The sequence below is a fragment of the Diospyros lotus genome, chromosome 6 (assembly GCF_014633365.1).
Source record: "Diospyros lotus cultivar Yz01 chromosome 6, ASM1463336v1, whole genome shotgun sequence".
Classification (NCBI taxonomy): Eukaryota; Viridiplantae; Streptophyta; class Magnoliopsida; order Ericales; family Ebenaceae; genus Diospyros; species Diospyros lotus.
In genome coordinates this window covers 3,142,144-3,162,644 of record NC_068343.1, presented here as the reverse complement: position 1 = coordinate 3,162,644, position 20,501 = coordinate 3,142,144, and the positions used below count along the sequence as shown (strand labels likewise).

General features: G+C 34.6%; 2 protein-coding genes across 3 annotated transcripts; one reads left to right on the top strand and one right to left on the bottom strand.

The window, feature by feature from the left end:
- The first annotated feature begins 3,918 nt into the window (after positions 1–3,918).
- On the top strand, positions 3,919–8,502 carry LOC127803673 (probable WRKY transcription factor 72). The gene is made up of 5 exons (XM_052340093.1): positions 3,919–4,122; positions 4,279–4,362; positions 4,529–5,050; positions 5,155–5,268; positions 7,408–8,502. The coding sequence occupies exons 1-5, from the start codon at positions 4,024–4,026 to the stop codon at positions 8,275–8,277; spliced, it is 1,689 nt and encodes a 562-aa protein (XP_052196053.1). The 5' UTR covers positions 3,919–4,023; the 3' UTR covers positions 8,278–8,502.
- Positions 8,334–19,737, bottom strand: LOC127803672 (translation factor GUF1 homolog, mitochondrial). Of its 2 annotated transcripts, none has more exons than XM_052340090.1 (11): positions 19,247–19,737; positions 17,264–18,014; positions 15,915–16,071; positions 15,781–15,835; positions 15,093–15,160; positions 14,908–15,012; positions 14,747–14,818; positions 14,355–14,468; positions 10,862–11,002; positions 10,720–10,779; positions 8,334–8,978 (listed from the first exon to the last, which is right to left on the bottom strand). In XM_052340090.1, exons 1-11 carry the CDS (start codon positions 19,592–19,594, stop codon positions 8,813–8,815), a joined length of 2,037 nt encoding a protein of 678 aa, XP_052196050.1. In that variant the 5' UTR covers positions 19,595–19,737; the 3' UTR covers positions 8,334–8,812. The 2 variants fall into 2 exon arrangements, with proteins under 2 accessions (XP_052196050.1, XP_052196052.1); XM_052340092.1 differs by having other exon boundaries at positions 17,264–18,010; positions 19,247–19,394.
- Between the last annotated feature and the right edge of the window lie 764 nt (positions 19,738–20,501).

The window sequence follows — 20,501 nt, the reverse complement described above, 5'->3', positions numbered from 1 at the left end:
GTGTTGGTATTTAATTTTTTTTTTCATATTTGAGAAATTAAGAATAGTAGTCTTTCAAAACAACCTCTGAGTTGACCCCTTTTTTTTTTTTTTTTTTGGTCTCCACCTTGATTGATGTTTGTAACAAAACCCTAGTATCAAAAAAATCTAAAAACCTAAAGTAACTATCCAGGTTAAAAATGTAAATTTTCTAGATAAATCGAAAAATTGGAAGATCGCAATAATAGAAACACTGAGAGACCTTAATTTTGAGTCACTGGGGGTCTTCCAGATATCATAATCTCAAGAGACCCTTATATGGTCTCCCAAAGATTGGTACACATTTCTCATAGAACATAACTAATAAGCTCCAACTTGAAGCATTTTCCCTTGATTAGGGAGGCCGGGAACAAACCCCAAACTAGATAATTATGACATTTAAAAATTTATTTGAGAGTTCTACTAAAATAATAGATATAAATATTATTCATAAAAATTCTAATTATAATGGATCTCGAAATGTCAGAATAAACATTATTTATAAAAATTCTAATCCTAATAAATCTTGGAAAGCTTTACGTTTATTTAGAAAATAAATGATTTTGAGGTACGTATATCTTTGATACTAGTTTCAATATAATATTCAAATCTCTAATATTTGAATTAAGTATCGAAATGTTTGCGCATAAACTATCTAGTGCCCTCTAATTGTTCTCTATTTTAGGATCGTTTGGCTTATCATTTTTTTCAGCACTTTAAACGTTGTTGACCTTTTAAGTTGTGTAAAGTTGAAAAATTGGATAGTGTTTAAACCGATAACGTATTTGGATAAATGTGATTTTAAGTTATTAATTAATAGTTATGTGTTTGATTTGAAAGAATTGATAAACTATTAAACTTTATAAAAAGACAAAAATAAACACGTTGAATGATATAAAATTTTACCATTACATGTTAATAAATTATATATAATTATTAAAAATATATTAATACAATATATATACACTTTTTATTTTTCTTCTTTAAAAATATTACCATTAGATTAATATATATACAATATATATATATACACTTATAAGTATATATATACAGCCTTCATAACGATTGGGGACGTCGACAATGATGGAGTCAGGGATGGTGAAGGAGGCGAACGATGGAGACACGGGCGACGAACGACGATGATGACCATGGAAGAGATAGCGATTGAGGTTGGAGGCCGATGGGGATGGGGACGGATCTAGAGGCAACGGCCACTTACGACAATGAAGCTAGAGGTAGCGACCAATAGAGACAAAGGAGTTGGAGGTGACGATCAAAGTTGGAGAAAGACGACGACAACAAAGAGGAGCCGGAAAGAGGCAACGACAGTGAAGATTAGTAGATGAAGAAGATGGGTAGATAAAAAATATAGAATTTGTGAGAGCAAATAGGTACATTGGGTCAACGCATATAATCACCAACTAGTGTTTTGAAAAAGCAAGGAAGGTCTAAGCTTTTTCAAAACGCTCATATAATAATTTTCAAGTTTAATAACTTTTAAGTTGATAAGGGTTGTCAATTACGTAAGGAAAAAAGTTTTATAACTTATAAGCTATTATAATAGCTTAAAAGTTGTCAAATCGCTAAGCTAAACACCTTCTTTACATAATTCCAACGACTCAACGAGAATATTTTTACTTAATAAATTTATTATTGTATTCAAACGATAACAAAATGCATTTTGAAATTTAACACTAATAAATAAAAAATTTAAATATAAAAATATAAATTATTTAAAATTAAATGTATTGATTAAAGACATTAATTAACATGACCCATAAATTAACATATAAAAGTAAGTATTCCATTATATATCTCAAAACTATTAGTAATGTAATGTGCTCTTTCTTCATAGTTTCCCAATTTTATTTCTGACATTGCAGATGGGTAGCTTCAGCAAATACAGCCCAAATCTGATATATTCAAATGCCCAATTCGATGCCTAATCTAAAACCATTGACCTAATCCCTTAAAATATCCACAATTTGGCCTCTAAGTCTCCACAGACGTTAATATGAAAATGATATCTTCATCATCACCCACTTGCATGTGGACCAACAAATCCCCTCTTCCTTCCTCTTAGCTGTTTCTGCTAGCTAGGAGATTGAATAATAATTATATTTTAATTCATTAATTGGGTTAACAATACAATTAAGAACATCAATTAAACCAAAATAAAAATGAAATTAATTTTCAGAGCATGGCCTAGTCCCTTGAATAAATACATTAAATTTTAAACCCTAAACATATTATTATGATAATTATCTAAAATTAAAAATACAAACTAAAATTTTTATATAATTACACCCATTCAGCTAACCCACTTTTATATTAACCATTAATTTTATCACCCATTGACCATCCTAATTAATTAAGATCGATTATGTATTATATATATATATATATAGGAACGCCCACCCTTCTATACTAGAAAAGGAAAATCACTATTCTCTTATATATTTTACATTTTATTTTCGTCGGCATGCAATTAATCCTTCATATCTAAACAAAGGGTTAACGTATTCGCTGCCAAATGACGATATATATACTTTGGTCAGATTCTATCAACTCTCCAGTCCTAATCTTAATTATGGAAGATAATTATTACTAATTGGTTGAGTGTTCCAACTGGTTGGCTGCCAATCCCTTATGAATCATGTAATTGCGACGGATAATTAATTATTCAAATAGACAAGTCAAGAGCCTCGATCTCTCACGTACGTCGCTACCTCAGTTTTCCTTTTTCTAACCGGCAGGTTAGCCTAAACAGCTGATGAATTAGTCTTTAAAGTCAAAATAATTTCATCAGCTCGATCCCAAATTAAAGAAACAATATTATTAGGATATGAGAGACCTTGCATTAAACAAACCCCGTCATACGCTTTGAACTAATCGTCAATTGCAGTTTTATTAGCAGTTGCTAAAAGTTGATGACTTCAAGCCCGCTATAGAGTTGTTGAGTCTTGTACGATGGTGGCGAGTAGTCAATGGGGCTTAAAAGATTTACTAAAAAAAACCCCTTTTTTTATTGTCTTCTAATTGTTAAAGCTCTTAATTGGCTAATCAAATCCAGAGGGGCACCAACATTATATATATATATATATAGAATCTAATTAAGTCCTAGCTAGAGTTATGATGATATATATTGATATTAACATATGTTAATTTGTCACGTGGTATTTAATTTCTAATTAATGAAGTCATCCACGGTAACATATATAATTAATGTTAATCAATCCTATGAATTCGCAATTACTTATTAAGACCAAACAACATGAAGAACATGATGCATGGATTCAATTAATTTGTTAAAAATTGATGAGTGATATATATGTAGGCTGCAAACAACTCATGTGTTTATGAAAGATAAAGATTATGTAGTCAAGTGGCAATTAATGGCGGTGTCCATTGGGCGTTTAACGAGAGGATTAATTGCACTGAACTTTTGGACAATTACACTAAACACAAACAATATAGAAACTGTATTTGCTGCCATATATATATATATAAATATATATATTCTAATAAATATTAATCCACCAATCAGCCACCGGCCACCACCAGACGAAGCGGCCACCCATTTTCATGTGCCATTTTCTCTGTACGAAGCTTCAACGATGGTACTTTTATGTTTTAATCATAATTAAGATGGATGGCTGCCGAGTAATGCGGGTCTTCTCTATGAAGCTGCAGCTCATCTCTGTCATAAGCGTTGAAGTTGAATTCTTCTTCGTCCATTTATTCTATTCGATCTCTTTATTTATTTTCTTGAATACACACTTACATACACATATAGATAAATATTAATTAATGGAAAAGAAATTAAATGAAGCGTGGTGGGGCAGTTGACATTTTATGTGTGCTATGGCTGATGGATATGGGCACTTGGATTTGAATTTGTTTAAACTAATTAGTGAGATCTCTTCCATAAATGGGCAATCTGTGGGAGCTATATCTAGCCCTAGCTAGCTAATTCAGAGATCAAAAATATCCAAATTCTAAGCCATGGAGGCTACTCGGCTGAAAACGTCCACCTCTGCTTCTGCTTCTGCTTCTGAAGAACATAGCCATGATGCTTCTGTAGCCCACGAAGATCGTAATATGGTCTCTCTCTCTCTCTCTCTCTCCCGATATATGTATATATATATATATATATGCATGCATGTGTGTATGAATTTTTTGTGATGATGAAATGTTTGAGAATTTAACATCAATTTTGAAGCTGATAAGTGGTTATATTAATGGCTGACGTGTTTCCAGGTCGGAGCTAGGGGGAAATTCTGCGAAGCAACTGCTCCGAAGGCATCCTCAGCCGACCTCGAGATCCCAGGCATTTCGAACGAGGTAAGTTGATCAGGAATTTGCAACATCATGGCGATTACCTAAAAGTGCTAATTTAATTAGATAATTTGGATTCGATCGAGTTTGCGCTTTTCTTGTTATATGTATCTGGATGCTCTTGTAAATCACAGCAACTTACACAATTCTGCCACATTTTTGGCATATCCAGGAGAAGGAACTTGAATCAGCAAAGGCGGAGATGAGCCAAGTGAGAGAGGAGAACGCGAGATTGAAGATGATGTTAGAGCAAATGGAGAAGGATTACGAGTCTCTCCGAATGCGGTTCTCCGCCATAATTCAGCGAGAATCCAAGAAGAGCAGCAACTCATCCATTAGTACTGCTCATGTAGATCAAGAGCCAGAACTCGTATCTCTTCGTCTCGGAATAAGCCCCAGCGAACCTAAGAGAGACGAGAAAAGCGCCGGCAAGGCGAGATCGTCGTCGGAAGATCACGAGCAGTTGACGGGAGGTCTTAAACTCGGCCTGGACTACGATTTCCGTAAGTCAGAGAAATCGAGTCCCGAGAATAGCTTGGAAGAAATAGCCAAGGAAGAACAAGCCGGAGAGACGTGGCCGGCGGCGAGTAAAGGTTTGAAGAAGGGGAGAAGCGGAGAGGATGATGAGCTTTCAGAACAGTCCAGCGTTAAGAGAGCTAGGGTTTCTGTGAGAGCTAGATGCGATGCCCCGACTGTAAGTTCCAATAATCTGAACAAATGCAATGGAAAAAATTAAAATTCTAATCAAATTAACAGAATTTTCACACAATTATATGGAATATCCTTTGTGTTGAACAGATGAACGATGGCTGCCAGTGGAGGAAATACGGCCAGAAAATTTCGAAAGGAAATCCATGTCCCCGCGCATACTACCGTTGCACCGTAGCACCTTCCTGTCCCGTCAGAAAACAGGTAAATTTTTTCTCTTTCTCCTTTTAATTTGTGCATTAAATTCTTTTGAGTAATTAAATTCGAATTATTCAGATTCTTGTCTGGGTGAGGCCAATCTTTATGCAAATTCTTATGACTTCAATTTAGTGTTTTAAGTCTCAGATTTTTATTTGATTTAGGTTTATTTTTATTAGATTTGTGTGGTTTAAATTTAACATTTGTGATTTATTAAAAATAATAGGGTTTGATAAATTTGTTAATAACATCAAGCACAAAATTAGAGATCATCTAAACGGACTAATACGTTCTAACTCATCAACGAGTTTGATTTGAGCTTGTTTATTAAGTAAATAAATAAATTGAAATAAAAATTCAAACCTCATTTAATAAATATATGTCGAGTTTGAATAAAAATCAATTCAATTTGTTTATATTTATAAACAAGTTCATTTATAATTTGTTTCAAGTTTGTTAAAAATTCGCTTGTTTGTTCATCTAATAAGACTATATATATATTTTAAGATATTTTAAAGTTTATTTTATTCTTTTCTTAATTTGTGATTTTGTTAAATCATATAATTTTATATTAATTATTCATTAAAAATTAGTTTATCTATAAACACTTCTTCACGAAATGCTTTATAACTTCTTAACTTTGATAATGAGCTCAAAAACAAATTGAGTCAAATATAAAAAATTATTCACAAATTGAGTTGAAATATTTTTTATAGAAGTTAACTCAGAAACAAGTGGAGCTCAAATATCTAACCGAATCGAATTGGAATATAATTAAACTAAACTTGACTCGATTACACTCTAACTCCAAATTACATAAATTAGTTAGTGTTTGTTAAAATGAATAAGATAAACTTATATTAAGATAAGATTAAAATATTTTTTAAACCAAAATATGAAATTGTTAAAATAAAAATGGGAAACATTTCAAAAATTTTATCATACTATTTATAAAAAAAAAAAATTAGAATTCATTAGGGGTATATGGGTTATTTTTTTTCTTGTCTTAATATTCAAAATAAATTTATTTGAAGGGATAAGAGATAAATTTAACAAATACAATAAAAAGTATTTTTATCTAAAATATTTTTCATATTTTACTTTTTTTTTGAATTATATATTAATTAACAAACACAACCTTAAAAAAAAAAAACCTACAAGTGTTATTCAAATCTTAAATTCGAACCACGTGGATGGAGGTTTATCCTAAATTAACTCAAACGTGGGCTCTCTGGTGGTGTTCACTTGAATTTTTCATTCAATGGTATAAAAAAAATCATGAATTATCATGAAAATAATTCATAATTAATTATAAGATGGATGCTGCTTTGATCTGATTCAAGCTTCACTGTGAAAATTGTGCATCAATGAGACGCATAGCCTTTTCCTAGATTACCATGCATAATTAATTATTATATGTAAGGTTGCCAATGATTTGATTTGATTTTAGTTTTTTTTTTTTTGTTAAAACTATAATTAAATCAAACTTAAATTATTAAAATCAAAATCAAATCATTACACATTAATTTTAAAAATTAAAAACTATAACCAAACCATTTGATTTCGATTTTAACCATAATTTTTTGAGTATGATCCATAATCTCTCGTCCAGATTTTATATTTTTTAAATATTTAAATCGTTATTTTTATTAATAATTATTTGATTTATAAAAATAAAATAATCTAATATTAGATTTTATTTTTATTTATTAATTACTTTATAAATGTTCAATATTTTATATATTTATTTTTAAAAAATACATTAGTCAATATATATATTATGTGTATATATAATATATTAAATAAATATATATTATATATATTTATATTCAATTTGATTTGGTTCGATTACTTACACATTCTATACGAATTTTGATTTAGATTTAGTGAAAATCATAATCAATCCATACCTATTGAAATAGTGTTTGATTTTTTCTCCAAATCAAACCATTATCCATTTAAACAATTTTTAACTGCATTAACCAATTTAATTTTGATTCAATTCTCCACGGTTATAATTGTCATCCCTAATTATATGTGTGTATATTTTATCCACTATGCATATTAATTATCTATCTCTGTTTGTTCACCAAGAAATTAACATGACCCTATACTTCTTTAATTTCTTTTTGGATATTGGTTCAGGTGCAAAGATGTGCTGAGGACATGTCCATCTTGATCACAACCTACGAGGGAACCCACAACCACCCACTTCCAGTTTCAGCCACCGCCATGGCTTCCACCACTTCCGCCGCCGCCTCCATGCTATTGTCCGGCTCTTCAACCTCTCAACAAGGCTTGGGGCCATCATCCACCACCACCGCTCCGTTCACCAACCTCCACGGCCTAGATTTCAGCCTCTCCGACAACTCAAGAGCAAGAGCATTGTACTCTCCCAACTCTTCTTCTTCTTCACCTTTCGCAACCATCACTTTGGACCTCACTTCCAGTCCATCCACTCATTTCAACATGCTCTCTTCCAACTTTCCTTCAGCCCCAAGAACTGTCTTTCCTTCCACAAATCTCAGCTTTTCCTCATCGGAATCCACCATCTTACCATCTGTTTGGGGCAATGGGTATCACAACTATGGCACCCTGCCCTACGGCAAAGCCAATACTGGATCAACTAATCTGGGAAAACCATCCCAGGAACAGTTTTATCAGCCTTACACAGAGCAGAACAGCCAGGCCTCTTCTTTAACAGAGACCTTGACCAAGGCGATCACGTCGAATCCGAGCTTCCAATCGGTGATAGCTGCTGCGATTTCATCTATGGTGGACAACAACAATGGCGGCAACCAAGGGAGAAGAGAGAGCTTTGGCCAGAACTTGAGGTGGGTTGACACCATTCAGGCCATTAACGGCAAAGGTTGCGCCTCAAGTTACTTGAACCCAACTTCGTCTTTGAACTCTCAGACTGGAAATTTGACACTTCTCCAGGCACCCGCGTTGCCATTTTCCGTCTCTAAGAACACTGCAAAGCCCGCCACTGATGGCCAGGACCAGACCAATTGATGGTTCTCTTCATTTTCCTTTTCTGTTATATTTTTTGAGACTAGAGATCATACAAGAACTGGATCACACATCAGACGTAACTGTCGACAAAGAAACGGAAGCAAGAAGAAATTCACCCTGCTTTCATTGCTTTGTATTCACAGCTAGCCCAAACCTTGCAATGGAAATGTACATTATCTAGGTGCCAGTTAGGTGTCTGCTCCAATAAAAGTAACCTGTTTTGTAATTTAATTTGTACTATATATATATATATATACATGACCAGTGAAGTTCTTTTCTGCTATACAAATTTTTATTATGCCATTTCATGCTAAAACCAAAGTTTTCCGACTAAAAATGAAGCATTTTCTTTCTTCATTGCACATACCATTTTCACCCAATGATCCCTACAACTGGATGGCTTTCTTCCAGTCCTCGTAGCCAAGATATTACAAAATTGAGTGGGTATTATATGTTGGATTAGAGAAGAAATTGAACAAAAAAGAAAGAAAGAATTGTTTCCTACAAGTACAGCCAACTCAAAGGCAGGCGTCCTCTATGAAACCTTCAACAGCTCGTGAAAAGCCTCTTGAGGTATGTCGACAGAGCCGACCCGCTTCATTCTTTTCTTTCCTTCCTTCTGCTTTTCCAACAATTTCCTCTTCCGAGTCACATCTCCGCCATAGCACTTTGCAAGGACATTCTTCCTCATGGCTGAAATCCTGAAACAAGCAAAGAGAGGCTCAGCTGAGCAAAAAGATTGAAGGTGATTTTTTTCGCCAATTTGGAACCCTCACATGTCTCACAACTAATAATATTTCTGGCAAATAATATATGTTGCTATTTGTCTTTCAAAACTTCAACAATCTATACGAGTAGACAACTCAAATGATGACATCGATCAAATTATACAACCTTCAAACGACAAAATAAGCCATCTCATAGGACTGGCATGATATTTTCTCCAATCAAATTTGGCCAAATTCCCACCCCATTAATCAACCAATACACCCCTCATTAAATCATGAATGAGGAGTGTATTGATAATTCATTCAAGCAATAAATGCCAATACATCCCTCACTTGAATCATTTAATGAGGAGTGTATTGGTAATTGATTAATGGGGTGTCAACCTAGATTTGCAAGTACCATGACTCCTCTTATAAACTCTAAAAGAAATGAAATTTAGAGACATTTAATTAGGGGTACATATCTTTTAATTATATCCCAAAAATGGGCAGAGATAATTATTCAAATAAATCAATAATTATGATTTAACACCTAAAATATTAGAGACGAGCATAAATTCACAATCATTGATTTGGAATATATTATGGGATAACTATCATTAAGAAGCTTTAAACACCCTGGTACTCTTCATCCAACTTTATAAATAGGGGAAACTCATCGAGAAGAAGAATCTTCCCAGACAACAAATTAGAGAGGTCTGAAGATCAACCTGCTAAAGCCCTAAAACATTTTTCAGAAATCAAAATTGAATAAAGTTTGAAAATCAAGCTGTATTAATATCAAGTTAGAAAGACTTTTGAGGATCAAGCTATTGAAAAAAAAACCCTTGATAACTGCTACATCACATCAAACTAGAAAAAGCTCTGAAGTGCTAAGTGCTACATCACATCACTAGAAAAAGCTGCTAAGACCTTAAAAATTCTAATATCTTCCAACTATATACATCTAGATTGCAGGTTCGGAAAATCTAAAGGATTTCTCATTCAGTTATCTTCCTCAAATAAAATCAGATATGAACTTAGCATGTGAATCAGGAGGAACTTATTCAGGTCTCAACTCAATGTTTTTTAATCTGAGTTTTTTTTTTTTTTTTTTGGGGGGGGGGGGGGGTTGGGGGGGGCGTGCTTGATTTTCATCTAAAATTTTACTTCTACTTCAATTTGTTCTACGTTTTTCTCTGTCTTGGTCTCCGACTTGAATTTTATGTATACAAATAGATCTAAGCATTTGTAAGGCTGCTTATGGCAAAGAAAGTGAAGCTTATCCCTAACTACCGGTAAATACTTCCGGGCAAATATAAATTGAGAAAAGTTTTAAGTTTCCAAGTCAACGTGCCACCATGAATCATCTGAAGAAACTTCAGTACTACCAATACTTTAGTGCAGCACCAAAGAGATCAAGTTTAACCAGGAGATGCTGGATACGTTGAAGGGCAAGTCAGTCAACAACTTGGCTATGCCCAACCACTAGGATCCTTATCTGCCGATATAATATTTGGCAGGAAAAGAGTCTTTTTTTTCTCTTCCTTTTGTTTCTAATGATTACAAAAGCTATTCAACTGCAACACCCGCAAATGTTGCAGGCTTCTACCACGGCAACAGAGGAAACGAGCAAAACAACAGCACAATCTGACAGGAAAGCAGTAACAGCAGAAATTGGCTTAATCACTGTGTAAAACTAGTTGGGCAAAGAAAATTTTGAATGATTACGTACGTCTCCCTTGCAATAATCTTTGATCCAATAGCAGCTTGTATTGTTATCTCAAACATTTGCCTGTACACATCAGAAAGTCAGGAAAAAACTACTAAAATAAGGAAATAAAGTAGAATACTGAATTAAATATGAATCAGTAAACCTGTCTATGAACTTCTTAAGCTTTTCCACTAGTTCACGTCCAACACGCTGTGCCTTCAAATTATGAACAATGGTTGCCATTGCATCAACTGGTTGTCCATTCAAGAGAATATCAAGTTTCACCAAATCAGAGGCTTGATATCTGTTAAGCCATCCATCAAGAAACGTCTTAAAGAAAACCAAAATTACCTCCTGCCCATTAACATTGCACATGGACTAAAAAGAGGAGAATTTGGATATAGCAATCTCTTGTCAGAAAGACATTGTCACATCTAAAGCACAGAAGGGCCCATTACTTTGCACAATTAGTTTCTTTTCTTTTTTTTTCTTTTTTGCTAATATGCACAATTAGTTTCTACTTATATGGATTTGTGTATATCCTTCAAATGCAGGTGCGAGTGCAAGCATAAGATCTATCTGATGACCAAACCTAGGGATGTAAGAATCGAGCTCATATATACTAACATCATCTTGTATTTCATTGATCAAAAACGGTTCTCCATGAAACATGAAGCATTTAGGAGGAGTTCTAGGTAAGTTTAGCAATCCCAAATTAAAGGAATTGCTTGTTCGATGCAAAGGACACATATTTCACAACCACAACTAGTATTGTGTGCATCCAATGTGACATGTAATGAATTTAGGAGCATAGTTAGTCTCTACATACGTGATGTGTAGCATCCCAAAAATTTGAAGACAACTAAAAATAATTAATTTAGATGTTTGTGGATATTTTAGAATATTTAGAAATTTTTGAGAAATATTCATTTATGATATTTTAAAGAAATAGGAAATTAAGGTGATTAATTAAATTAATTGAAAGTATTAATGAAAACAATAAAATAACATATAGTGGCAAAAATAATAATAATAGAAATAATAATAATAATAATAATAAGATAATAATAATAATAATAATAAAAGAGATAATTAAATCAAATTAAATTAAACTAATTAATTAATTAATATATATATACGTGTTTGTGTGTGTTGTGCGTGGCGCATCCATAGCCATATCAATTTGTGGCTTAAAAGCCACTTAAGATGATATTTATAAGACAAATCTTGGGCAGCAAGTATTGGAGGTAATTTAAGGCCATTCCAGTGGCCATTTCGGCTACTTTTGCTCCACAACAGAGAGAGGAAGAGAAAAATTAATGGGAGAAGAAAAAGGGCGCGAGCAGCCAGGGAAACGGAGGAAAAGTGAGGAAAAATCAAGGGATTTTGGTGGTTATTTGGTATTTAAAATATTCAGGTAAGTGGGTAAAATTTATATAAGTGTTATATGTTTAAATCATGAATTTTATACGGTTAGATTATATAGTTTACGCGTTAGAATTAACCGATTTAAGTCACGGTTGTATTATTTGATAGGAAATGTTTTACTTCGCATCGGGAGCACAAGAGAGGCTGAAATCAGCCGTTTTCAGGCAAGCTCCTAACCCCCTCTTCGCGTTATTTATTTCCCTTGAAAGTCTTTGAGGTTTCTTCTACTCTAAACTCTCCCTCACCGTGACTCTGTTCTACGCATAAATAATAATAATCCGCGTAGTAACCACTTTATGGCTTTTATTTTATTAATGAGTTTATTGTTAATGGAATGAGCTAAGCAATGGCGTCATGGTGTCTTTCATTTCAACCGTCACGGAACTTCGTATCGCTCCGCTTTCCTTGGGAATGATGCTGTACCCGTTGGGCTAGGTTCTTAGAAAAGTTGTTTATGGTTTAATGGGGTTTTATTAATAATTTATTATGTATGTTGAGATGGCTTTATGTGAATTAAAAGGAATGAGAATGGTAATGTGATGATATGTGAATATGTACATGAAGGATTATGAGTTATGGAGAAATGTTATGTAAAATTAAGCTGGAAAGACATAAAGTCAATAGTGTCAATAAGTGTGTCTAAGGGTATGGGTACAAAGCCACTGACTGTTGATCGTGGATCGTGGCAGTTGATGGCTGGATGTATGGGCGCCAGTCATCGGTTGTTACGATAAGCGCTAAACGGTCAGAAGAGCTGGTACTCCAGATTCCCGCATTGGTTTGTGCATTTCATGATGTGTGTGCTACAAGGGGCTAGGTTGCATTCACGTGGGGACATGCTTTGTGTGTGACGGGATGTGTGAACATTTGCATGACCCGGTTGGTCCAAGAGCCAATTTGGGTATCCTAGATAAGCATATGCATTTAGAGCATGTCGCATGTGTGAATTCTTATGTGTGGGCGTAGCAAGGTCTGATGTTTGGTTTATGGGGGCCTTGTCATCACGTTTATGCTACGGAAGCCCTTGCATTTCTTATGTGTTGCATTGCATGGTTCTAATGTTACTGTTATTCTGGACGGGAGTACCGTGCCAGGTGTCGGGAGTACCGGCTCATGTGAGCTTCGGCTCGGCTTAGATATTAGCTCGGGGTTGGCCCGAGGGAAGACTAAGATCGCGGAAGTATATGATTATGTGATGTATGACATGATGAACACATGAGAATATGATGGGAATCAGGAAAAGTATGTAACAAGTATCAGGAAAAGACAAAAGTTGAATGTCAAGAAAAGCCGACCATGTCAGGAAAAGGCTGGTCTAAGAGAATGATGATATGGTAGCCTATGTTAGGCTACAACAGGTTTGTATGTGGGACCCGGGTGCCAATGTTTGACTTATGTGGGCTCTTGGTTCCTTATGTGCAGTTTATTTTATGTTATGCATGTAGAAGTAAGGTACGTATAGCTCATGACATGGCGTGATTTCATTGACATGAATTGCATGGGGTGTCATGGGAAGAGTCCTATCCTAAACCCGTAACCTTTCTTTCTAGAGCTTGCTGAGTCTCGCGACTCATGTTGTTTTACATCATTCCAGGTCAGCGTATCCTGAAATCGCAGGTGTGTTCATCGGGGTTTGGGTCCAGACCGTCAAGTCATGGTAGCCAGTGCAGAGCTCTCCCAAAACTAGATCCTGGGTGTCATCGTGTCTTAATAAGGTTAATGTTTATGTTTTCAGAGTTTGTCGCATGTTATGTAAGCCCAGGTGGGGCCCAAGTGATGAATGGTTGTAAAGATTATGATGAGATGTTATAATAAAGAAAAATTATGATTTCAAAAAGGGTTATGTGTGTGTTGTAGGTGCGTCATTGTTCGATATCATTTTTATAATGACCCTCTCACGGATCCTCTATCCGCGGTAGGGGCTCCGGGAGGCGGGCCGTTACATGATGCCTGCAATCTACGATGCCATCAGGTATATGGTTGCTAGACATCAGGCATCAATCTTATAGTAGCATACAAATGCAACAATAATCATTGCAGTTTGCAACCCAATGTGATCTCATAGAGGTCCTTGTGAAGCCCCCATCAGTTTAAGGTACCTCTAGGGTGACTCCTAAATTTCATATGCAGATGCCCAGGCAAAAATTTGTTTGCTTGTGTGATTGTATGCAAGTCTGCATGCATGCATCTTTTCTGCATAAAAGAAAGACAAGCGCACAGAAACTTACTCAGCATCCTCATAATCGAACGATGCATAGCCTGATGTTATACTTTTCAATTCATTATAAAAGTCGACAACAATTTCTCTCAAAGGTAGACGATACTTCATGAAGGCCCGCTGACTGCATATGAAAACTTAAAGAATTAATATCCCAATTACCATTAACCTTTTAGATGGAGGATAAGCATATTGAAAAATAATATACCACCTAAAACCATATTACATTTTTTTTTTTTTAAATCAAACACAGTTTCTGACAAGGAATAAGGATAACAATTTTGAAATCACATTTATGCTTCATAGTATGCAGTAACTATAACTGAAACAGAAACGGTAAGGAAATCAGCTAGCATATTAGACACTGCAGTGGAAGATATCAACTTTTAGGGAAAAAGTTACCTATCTATAAATGTGTACTCCAACTGCGCCCCTCTCCGCTCAGAGCAAAGGGTAATAACAGCACCCACAAACCTTCAGGTATATACAGATGAAGGATGAATAAATTCTTTGCAGGATAAAAAGATAATTAGTCAAGCTGTAATAGGTGGATGAGAGCTTACTCACTAGGAATGATAATTGTAGCTGTCACAGTTGGTTCCCAAGTAGCAGTCACACGTTTTTTGGGATTTGAGGGCAGTGCAGCAGGATTTTGAACTTGTGTTTTGCTAATCAAGGCAACAACATATATAGCTCTCTATACCATTGCAATTTAATAGTGGATAACAAGGAGACAAGCATGGCATACCTTCCATCTGAATACTCAAAGATATATGGTACAGTTGGAACAGTGGAAATGACATGAGCTCCATATTCCTACCATTCATAACGCAACCATGGTAAAAAAAAAATCATAATTATTTTTAAAAAATGGCTTTGAAGCACAGAAACTAGTACAGATCTGTATCATCTACATTGATTCATGATTATGTTTTGTATATGCAAGAAACCTCGAAGTCATATGTAAATGTTCATCACACTTACTTAACAACAAATAACTGTATGCTAAGCATTTTCCATGAAAAAGGAAAACTGGAGATGAAGTAGAAAATTGAAGATGAAAAACTGGAAAATATTTTCCATAACTAAGCAGCCTCTAAGACTTCCTTATTACTGTTTTGCAAGTTCTAATCCTGATTCTGAGTGTTCCATATAAAATTTGGGCCATCAGTTTTGGGAAGACCACCTACACCATTCAAACTATGCCCACAAGTATCAAGCCACTCATCTAGTTGAGGTTCTAGTACTTAGCTCCAAAAGATGGTTTGTTCTTAAGAATGCTTGGATGATAGACTTCCATTCTATGTGCTGTCCAAGTAAAATGTTATTATAGCAACCATACTGCAAACAATATACTAGAAATTGTACTTAGCACATGGCTTGATTTACCTATGAAAAGTGTATGTGTGTGTATTCATAGAAGAGAATAATAATACCTGTTCAAGACGCTGATGAAAGACATCCATGTGAAGTAAACCTAAGAAACCACACCTGCAGGAGGAACATGGCTAGCAAAATTAGATGTGATTATATAAGAAGAGTCCTTTCCTTGACTTGAATTAATCCATACCTAAAGCCCAGACCAAGTGCTGTGCTACTCTCTTTGGTGACTGAGACGCTAGCATCATTGCATGTCAGTCTCTCTATTGCATGGTTAAGCGCCTCAAAATCTGATCCGTCAGCTGGGTAGAGACCAGAAAACACCATGTGTTTTGCGGGCTTAAAACCTAAAATGATCGGCAGTTCAATGTGAAAGAGATAAACACAAACAAACAGAAAGGACCGGACAAATCAAAGTGTACATTTATCATTTGGATTTTAGCCCAATCATTAAAATTTCAAATCATAGTTGTCAATAACATACTGGACAAAGTACCAGATTAGTCATTAGTACACCATATTGGTAGTGGAAACTGGGTGCCGCTTTTGATATGTCACTATAATAAATTATAAATTAATGATAGATATATGTCACAAGTGAATAAAGATCATTAACAAAACTAAGAATCTCAATTATAAAAACAAATCTATAGTAAATAAGTTATAAACTAAGTAATTTAAGAATATTAAGTTATATAAAATATACATCTAATAGAATTATTAATCACATCAATAAAATAATATAATCAAAACTAAAATATATTATATATATGATAATAATAAAAAGTTGAATAGAGAAAAAGCATGGAAAGTTACCTTTTATCAGCATCAGACTTAGATGGGTGGGGGGACGGTGACTCTCTTTCCCAATTTTCTATGCATTAGATTGGAGAAAGAGAGAGAGGAAACTTAGTCTGACACAAAGAAGCCTCACAAAGAGAGGGAACTTAGTCTAACACAGACACACACACACAAAAGCCTCCGTCTCAGATTTAGCCTCACAAAATTTGAACACAAAGTTGCTTCCACTGCAATACCATCTGGTACTGCTGGTACAAGAAGGTATTTTGACCAGAACAAAACGTCAAAAATTGTACACCAGATTGACTCCAGTACAGAATGGATCCTATAACTATGCCACAAATTTTATCTAAAGTATCCTAAAAATCATTCAAGTCATACACAAACCTTTCTTCACTCCAAGTTGTTGAGAAATGACTAGCCGTCCATGGTCCTTGGGAAAATGTAAGTGGCAACACCAGTAGATATCACATAATGGCAAGACACGATGCGGCTTCATTTACTCTTTATGTGCAAATTTATACAATTAAGTATTGACTTATACAAACATCCATATTTTGTCCTTCAAAGCTTATTGCCTTTGGAGATGCTAGCCACAAATGAGCTCATTGTCTTGAAAGCTTATTTTCAAAGAGGATTAGCACAATGAGGAAAATAAACTAGGCATTGGAACCCAATGGTAGAAAGGACTTCCTAGAAACTATCTTGGGTCAGATTACTAAATGTTTATATAAATACCTGGGAGGGGCTCTACAATGCTTCGGCTATGAGATAGAGTATCTCCAACACGTGCCTCTTTGGTTGAACGCATGCCACTCACAACATATCCCACTTGTCCAGTTAAAAGGACTCCTGTAGGTTTGAGTTCAGGATGCATGATTCCAACATCCAAAACTTCATAAGCTTGTCCTGTTGCTGCAGATGAGATCTTATCTCCCTTGCGCAAAGTGCCATCAACAACAGCGACATGGCAGATTACTCCCTTGTATTCATCATAATAAGAATCCAACAAAAGCATACGCAAAGGTGAACCACAGTTCCCAGGAGGAGGAGGTATTCGCTCTATGACAGCTGGAAGCACCTTCTCAAGCCCTTGGCCTGTCTTGGCAGAAGTCAAAAGCGCATGGCTTGGATCAAGGTCAAACATGGATTTTAGTTGTGCTTTGACACGATCTGGATCAGCAGTTGGTTGATCAATTTTGTTTATGACAGGGATTATTGTTAGGTTAGATTCAAAAGCAAGATAAAAATTAGCAACTGTCTGAGCCTGCACTCCTTGGGCAGCATCAACAACCAAAAGGGCACCTTGACAAGCTGCTAAAGATCTTGATACTTCGTAGCTGAAATCCACATGACCTGGAGTGTCAATTAAGTTTAGCAAAAATCTTACTGGTTCTTGTGCATCAGCACTAATGGCACCCGGAAAGTTGTGACTGTGGAACATAGTTGCTGTCTGAGCCTTGACTGTAATTCCCCTTTCCCTCTCTACCTAAGAAAAGCCAAGTTGTTAGATGGCATAAAAAAGGTATGGAGAATAAACAAAAGCTAAAAAAAGAAGGGATTAGGAAAATGCAAGTATTCTCTACACAAACATAAATTTTGAGTAAAACATTTGGAGGCCAGAACCCTGAGTAAACCAATTGCTATTAACTAGAAGACATTTGGGGTTGTTCTCTTCGTATTTCGGTTTTGAGTTTTAAGTTTTAAATTCATTTTCAATTTTGTGTTTTAGTATCTGTTTTGAGATTGCTAAAAACATGTTTTTTTTGTCTGCAAAGTTTTTCGCGTTTTGAAAATTTTGAGCATGTTTGTGATGAAAACAACCAAAACGATTTTTTGTTATTTTGAGTTTTTTTTACAAAATTTTTTCTTATTTGCGAAAATGCGTTTTTGAAAATATGAAAGTAAACACGTTTTCACTATTTTAAAAAACTAAAAATAGCAAAGAGAACAAGGCTTTATAATTCCAGTATCATGTCCAATAAAGCTAAAATCCTCATTGTTCAAGGTAAACAACTTGATTCTTTTCCCAATTTTTCAAAAAAACACACCAAACGGGTACATTTCAGTATAATTCCCAAAAGATTAAAGTTGGCCCTAGGTTATAGCGGTTGTGTGTGATGCTTGGTTCTGATTGTTTCTGGCTGTTATGAAGGGAACGGTTTCCTTGTCCCTCCTTTTTTTTGGTTCGATGGCCTGGTCATGTCCCTCTTTTCATGGTTGAAAGAAAATCTCGCTTAACTTTCAAGTCCTGTTCAGTATTTTGGATGAACTTGTAAGGCTGGAGATAGCTCTTTTTCTGCCCGCAGCAAATATACCTTGAATGTTCACCCCCTCCAGGCAATTCTTTTATTTTGTTCTGTTTATAACATTATTTATCGGCCAACAAAAGAAAAAAACAGAGAATTCGCAAGCACACAAGTACGACTAGCATGGTCCCAACTTTCTTCCCAATGCATTTCTTGTTCCTCTGTAATATCTTCCTGTCTTTTTTTTTTTTGTTCTTTCCGTCTCCCTTGAAAGGGTACGGTGAAGCAGAAATAACAAATTGACAAACTAAAGAGCGGAAATATTTTCAAATTCCTAATCCACCGTTGGAACAGCCATCAGTGCCAAACCCCAAAATCCGTGCAGTGAAGCATAAATTCAGTAACAGTATCGCTCAAGGCTAGCACAAAATTTGCATGGACAGCAACATCAACAAGGAGAAAGAGCTCATACCTGCAACTTGTCAAGGTACTGAGGTTGACCGTGGCCTTTCTTTATGGTTCCAGTGAGCTCCAGAAGCCGGTCCGCGAGCGTCGATTTCCCGTGATCGACATGAGCAATGATTGAAAAGTTGCGGATCCTTTCAGGGGGATACTGGTTCAAATCTATGGAACTGGCATTGTCTCTGCTACCTTGGCGAGAATGAGAACAAAACGCACGGCAATTCCAACCAAATTGGCTCCAACTCTCAATCGGATTATCTCTAAATACAGCAGATAATGTGCTAAATCTCGGTGACGCCGTTAGATACGTCAACTTCGGTGACCTGAATGTCTTCGAAGCTCTCCTGAAAGCACTCATCTCGGGGTTTTCGACGAAAACCTGAAGGCATAAGAGGCCCACAAGGCTACAACTGAGAGTTCAATGGAAGAAATGGGGAGTGAACCCTTACGATGGACACGGCAGCCCAGTTCATACCAGAGAGCGAGAGAGGTCTGCCAAACGCTGTTGTAGGGCTTGTTTGGTTGAATCGGTGAATATTTTTTTAAATTTTTAATTTTGTTTTTTAATGTATTTTTAAATATTAAAAAATAATAATATTAAAATATTTGTTACATATGACTAATTGTTTGTTTAATTTTATTTATAATTCAAATATTTGATCATGGCTTAATTTTAATTTCATCGTGCTAATATTGTTATAAAAAAACTAATTATAAAATAATTAATGTCACTTAACACATTTTTAAATCTATTAGTCTCATGTAATAAATTTTTTTTTTTAAATTTTTTATATCATAATTTTAATCAATATATTTATTTTATTTCATAAAAAATATATATTCGTTCAACTATGATTTAATCCCAATCCAATCACTAAATCATAAATCTCTCCTTTCTTAAGTTTGATATTTCACAACATTGGAATTTAGTAGTTGAAATTGATTATTTTATAAAATACAATATTTTTAATTTTTTATTAATTTAATAACTATTATTATTTAAATTATAAAAATATTTAGAATTATATATATATTTGTTAAATTAAATATCTTAAGATAAATACTCATTAAGTCATACAACTATATTAAGAATTATTAATGATTGAAATGATATTTAATCTAATGATATTTTAGATATTTTGTCTATGATAACAAATTCAAATTATCAAATAAGTATTGAGATTGAACTATTGTATATTTATATAAAATAAATATATGTTAATTAAATATATATATATATTTAACTTTTTCATTAGCTATCATTT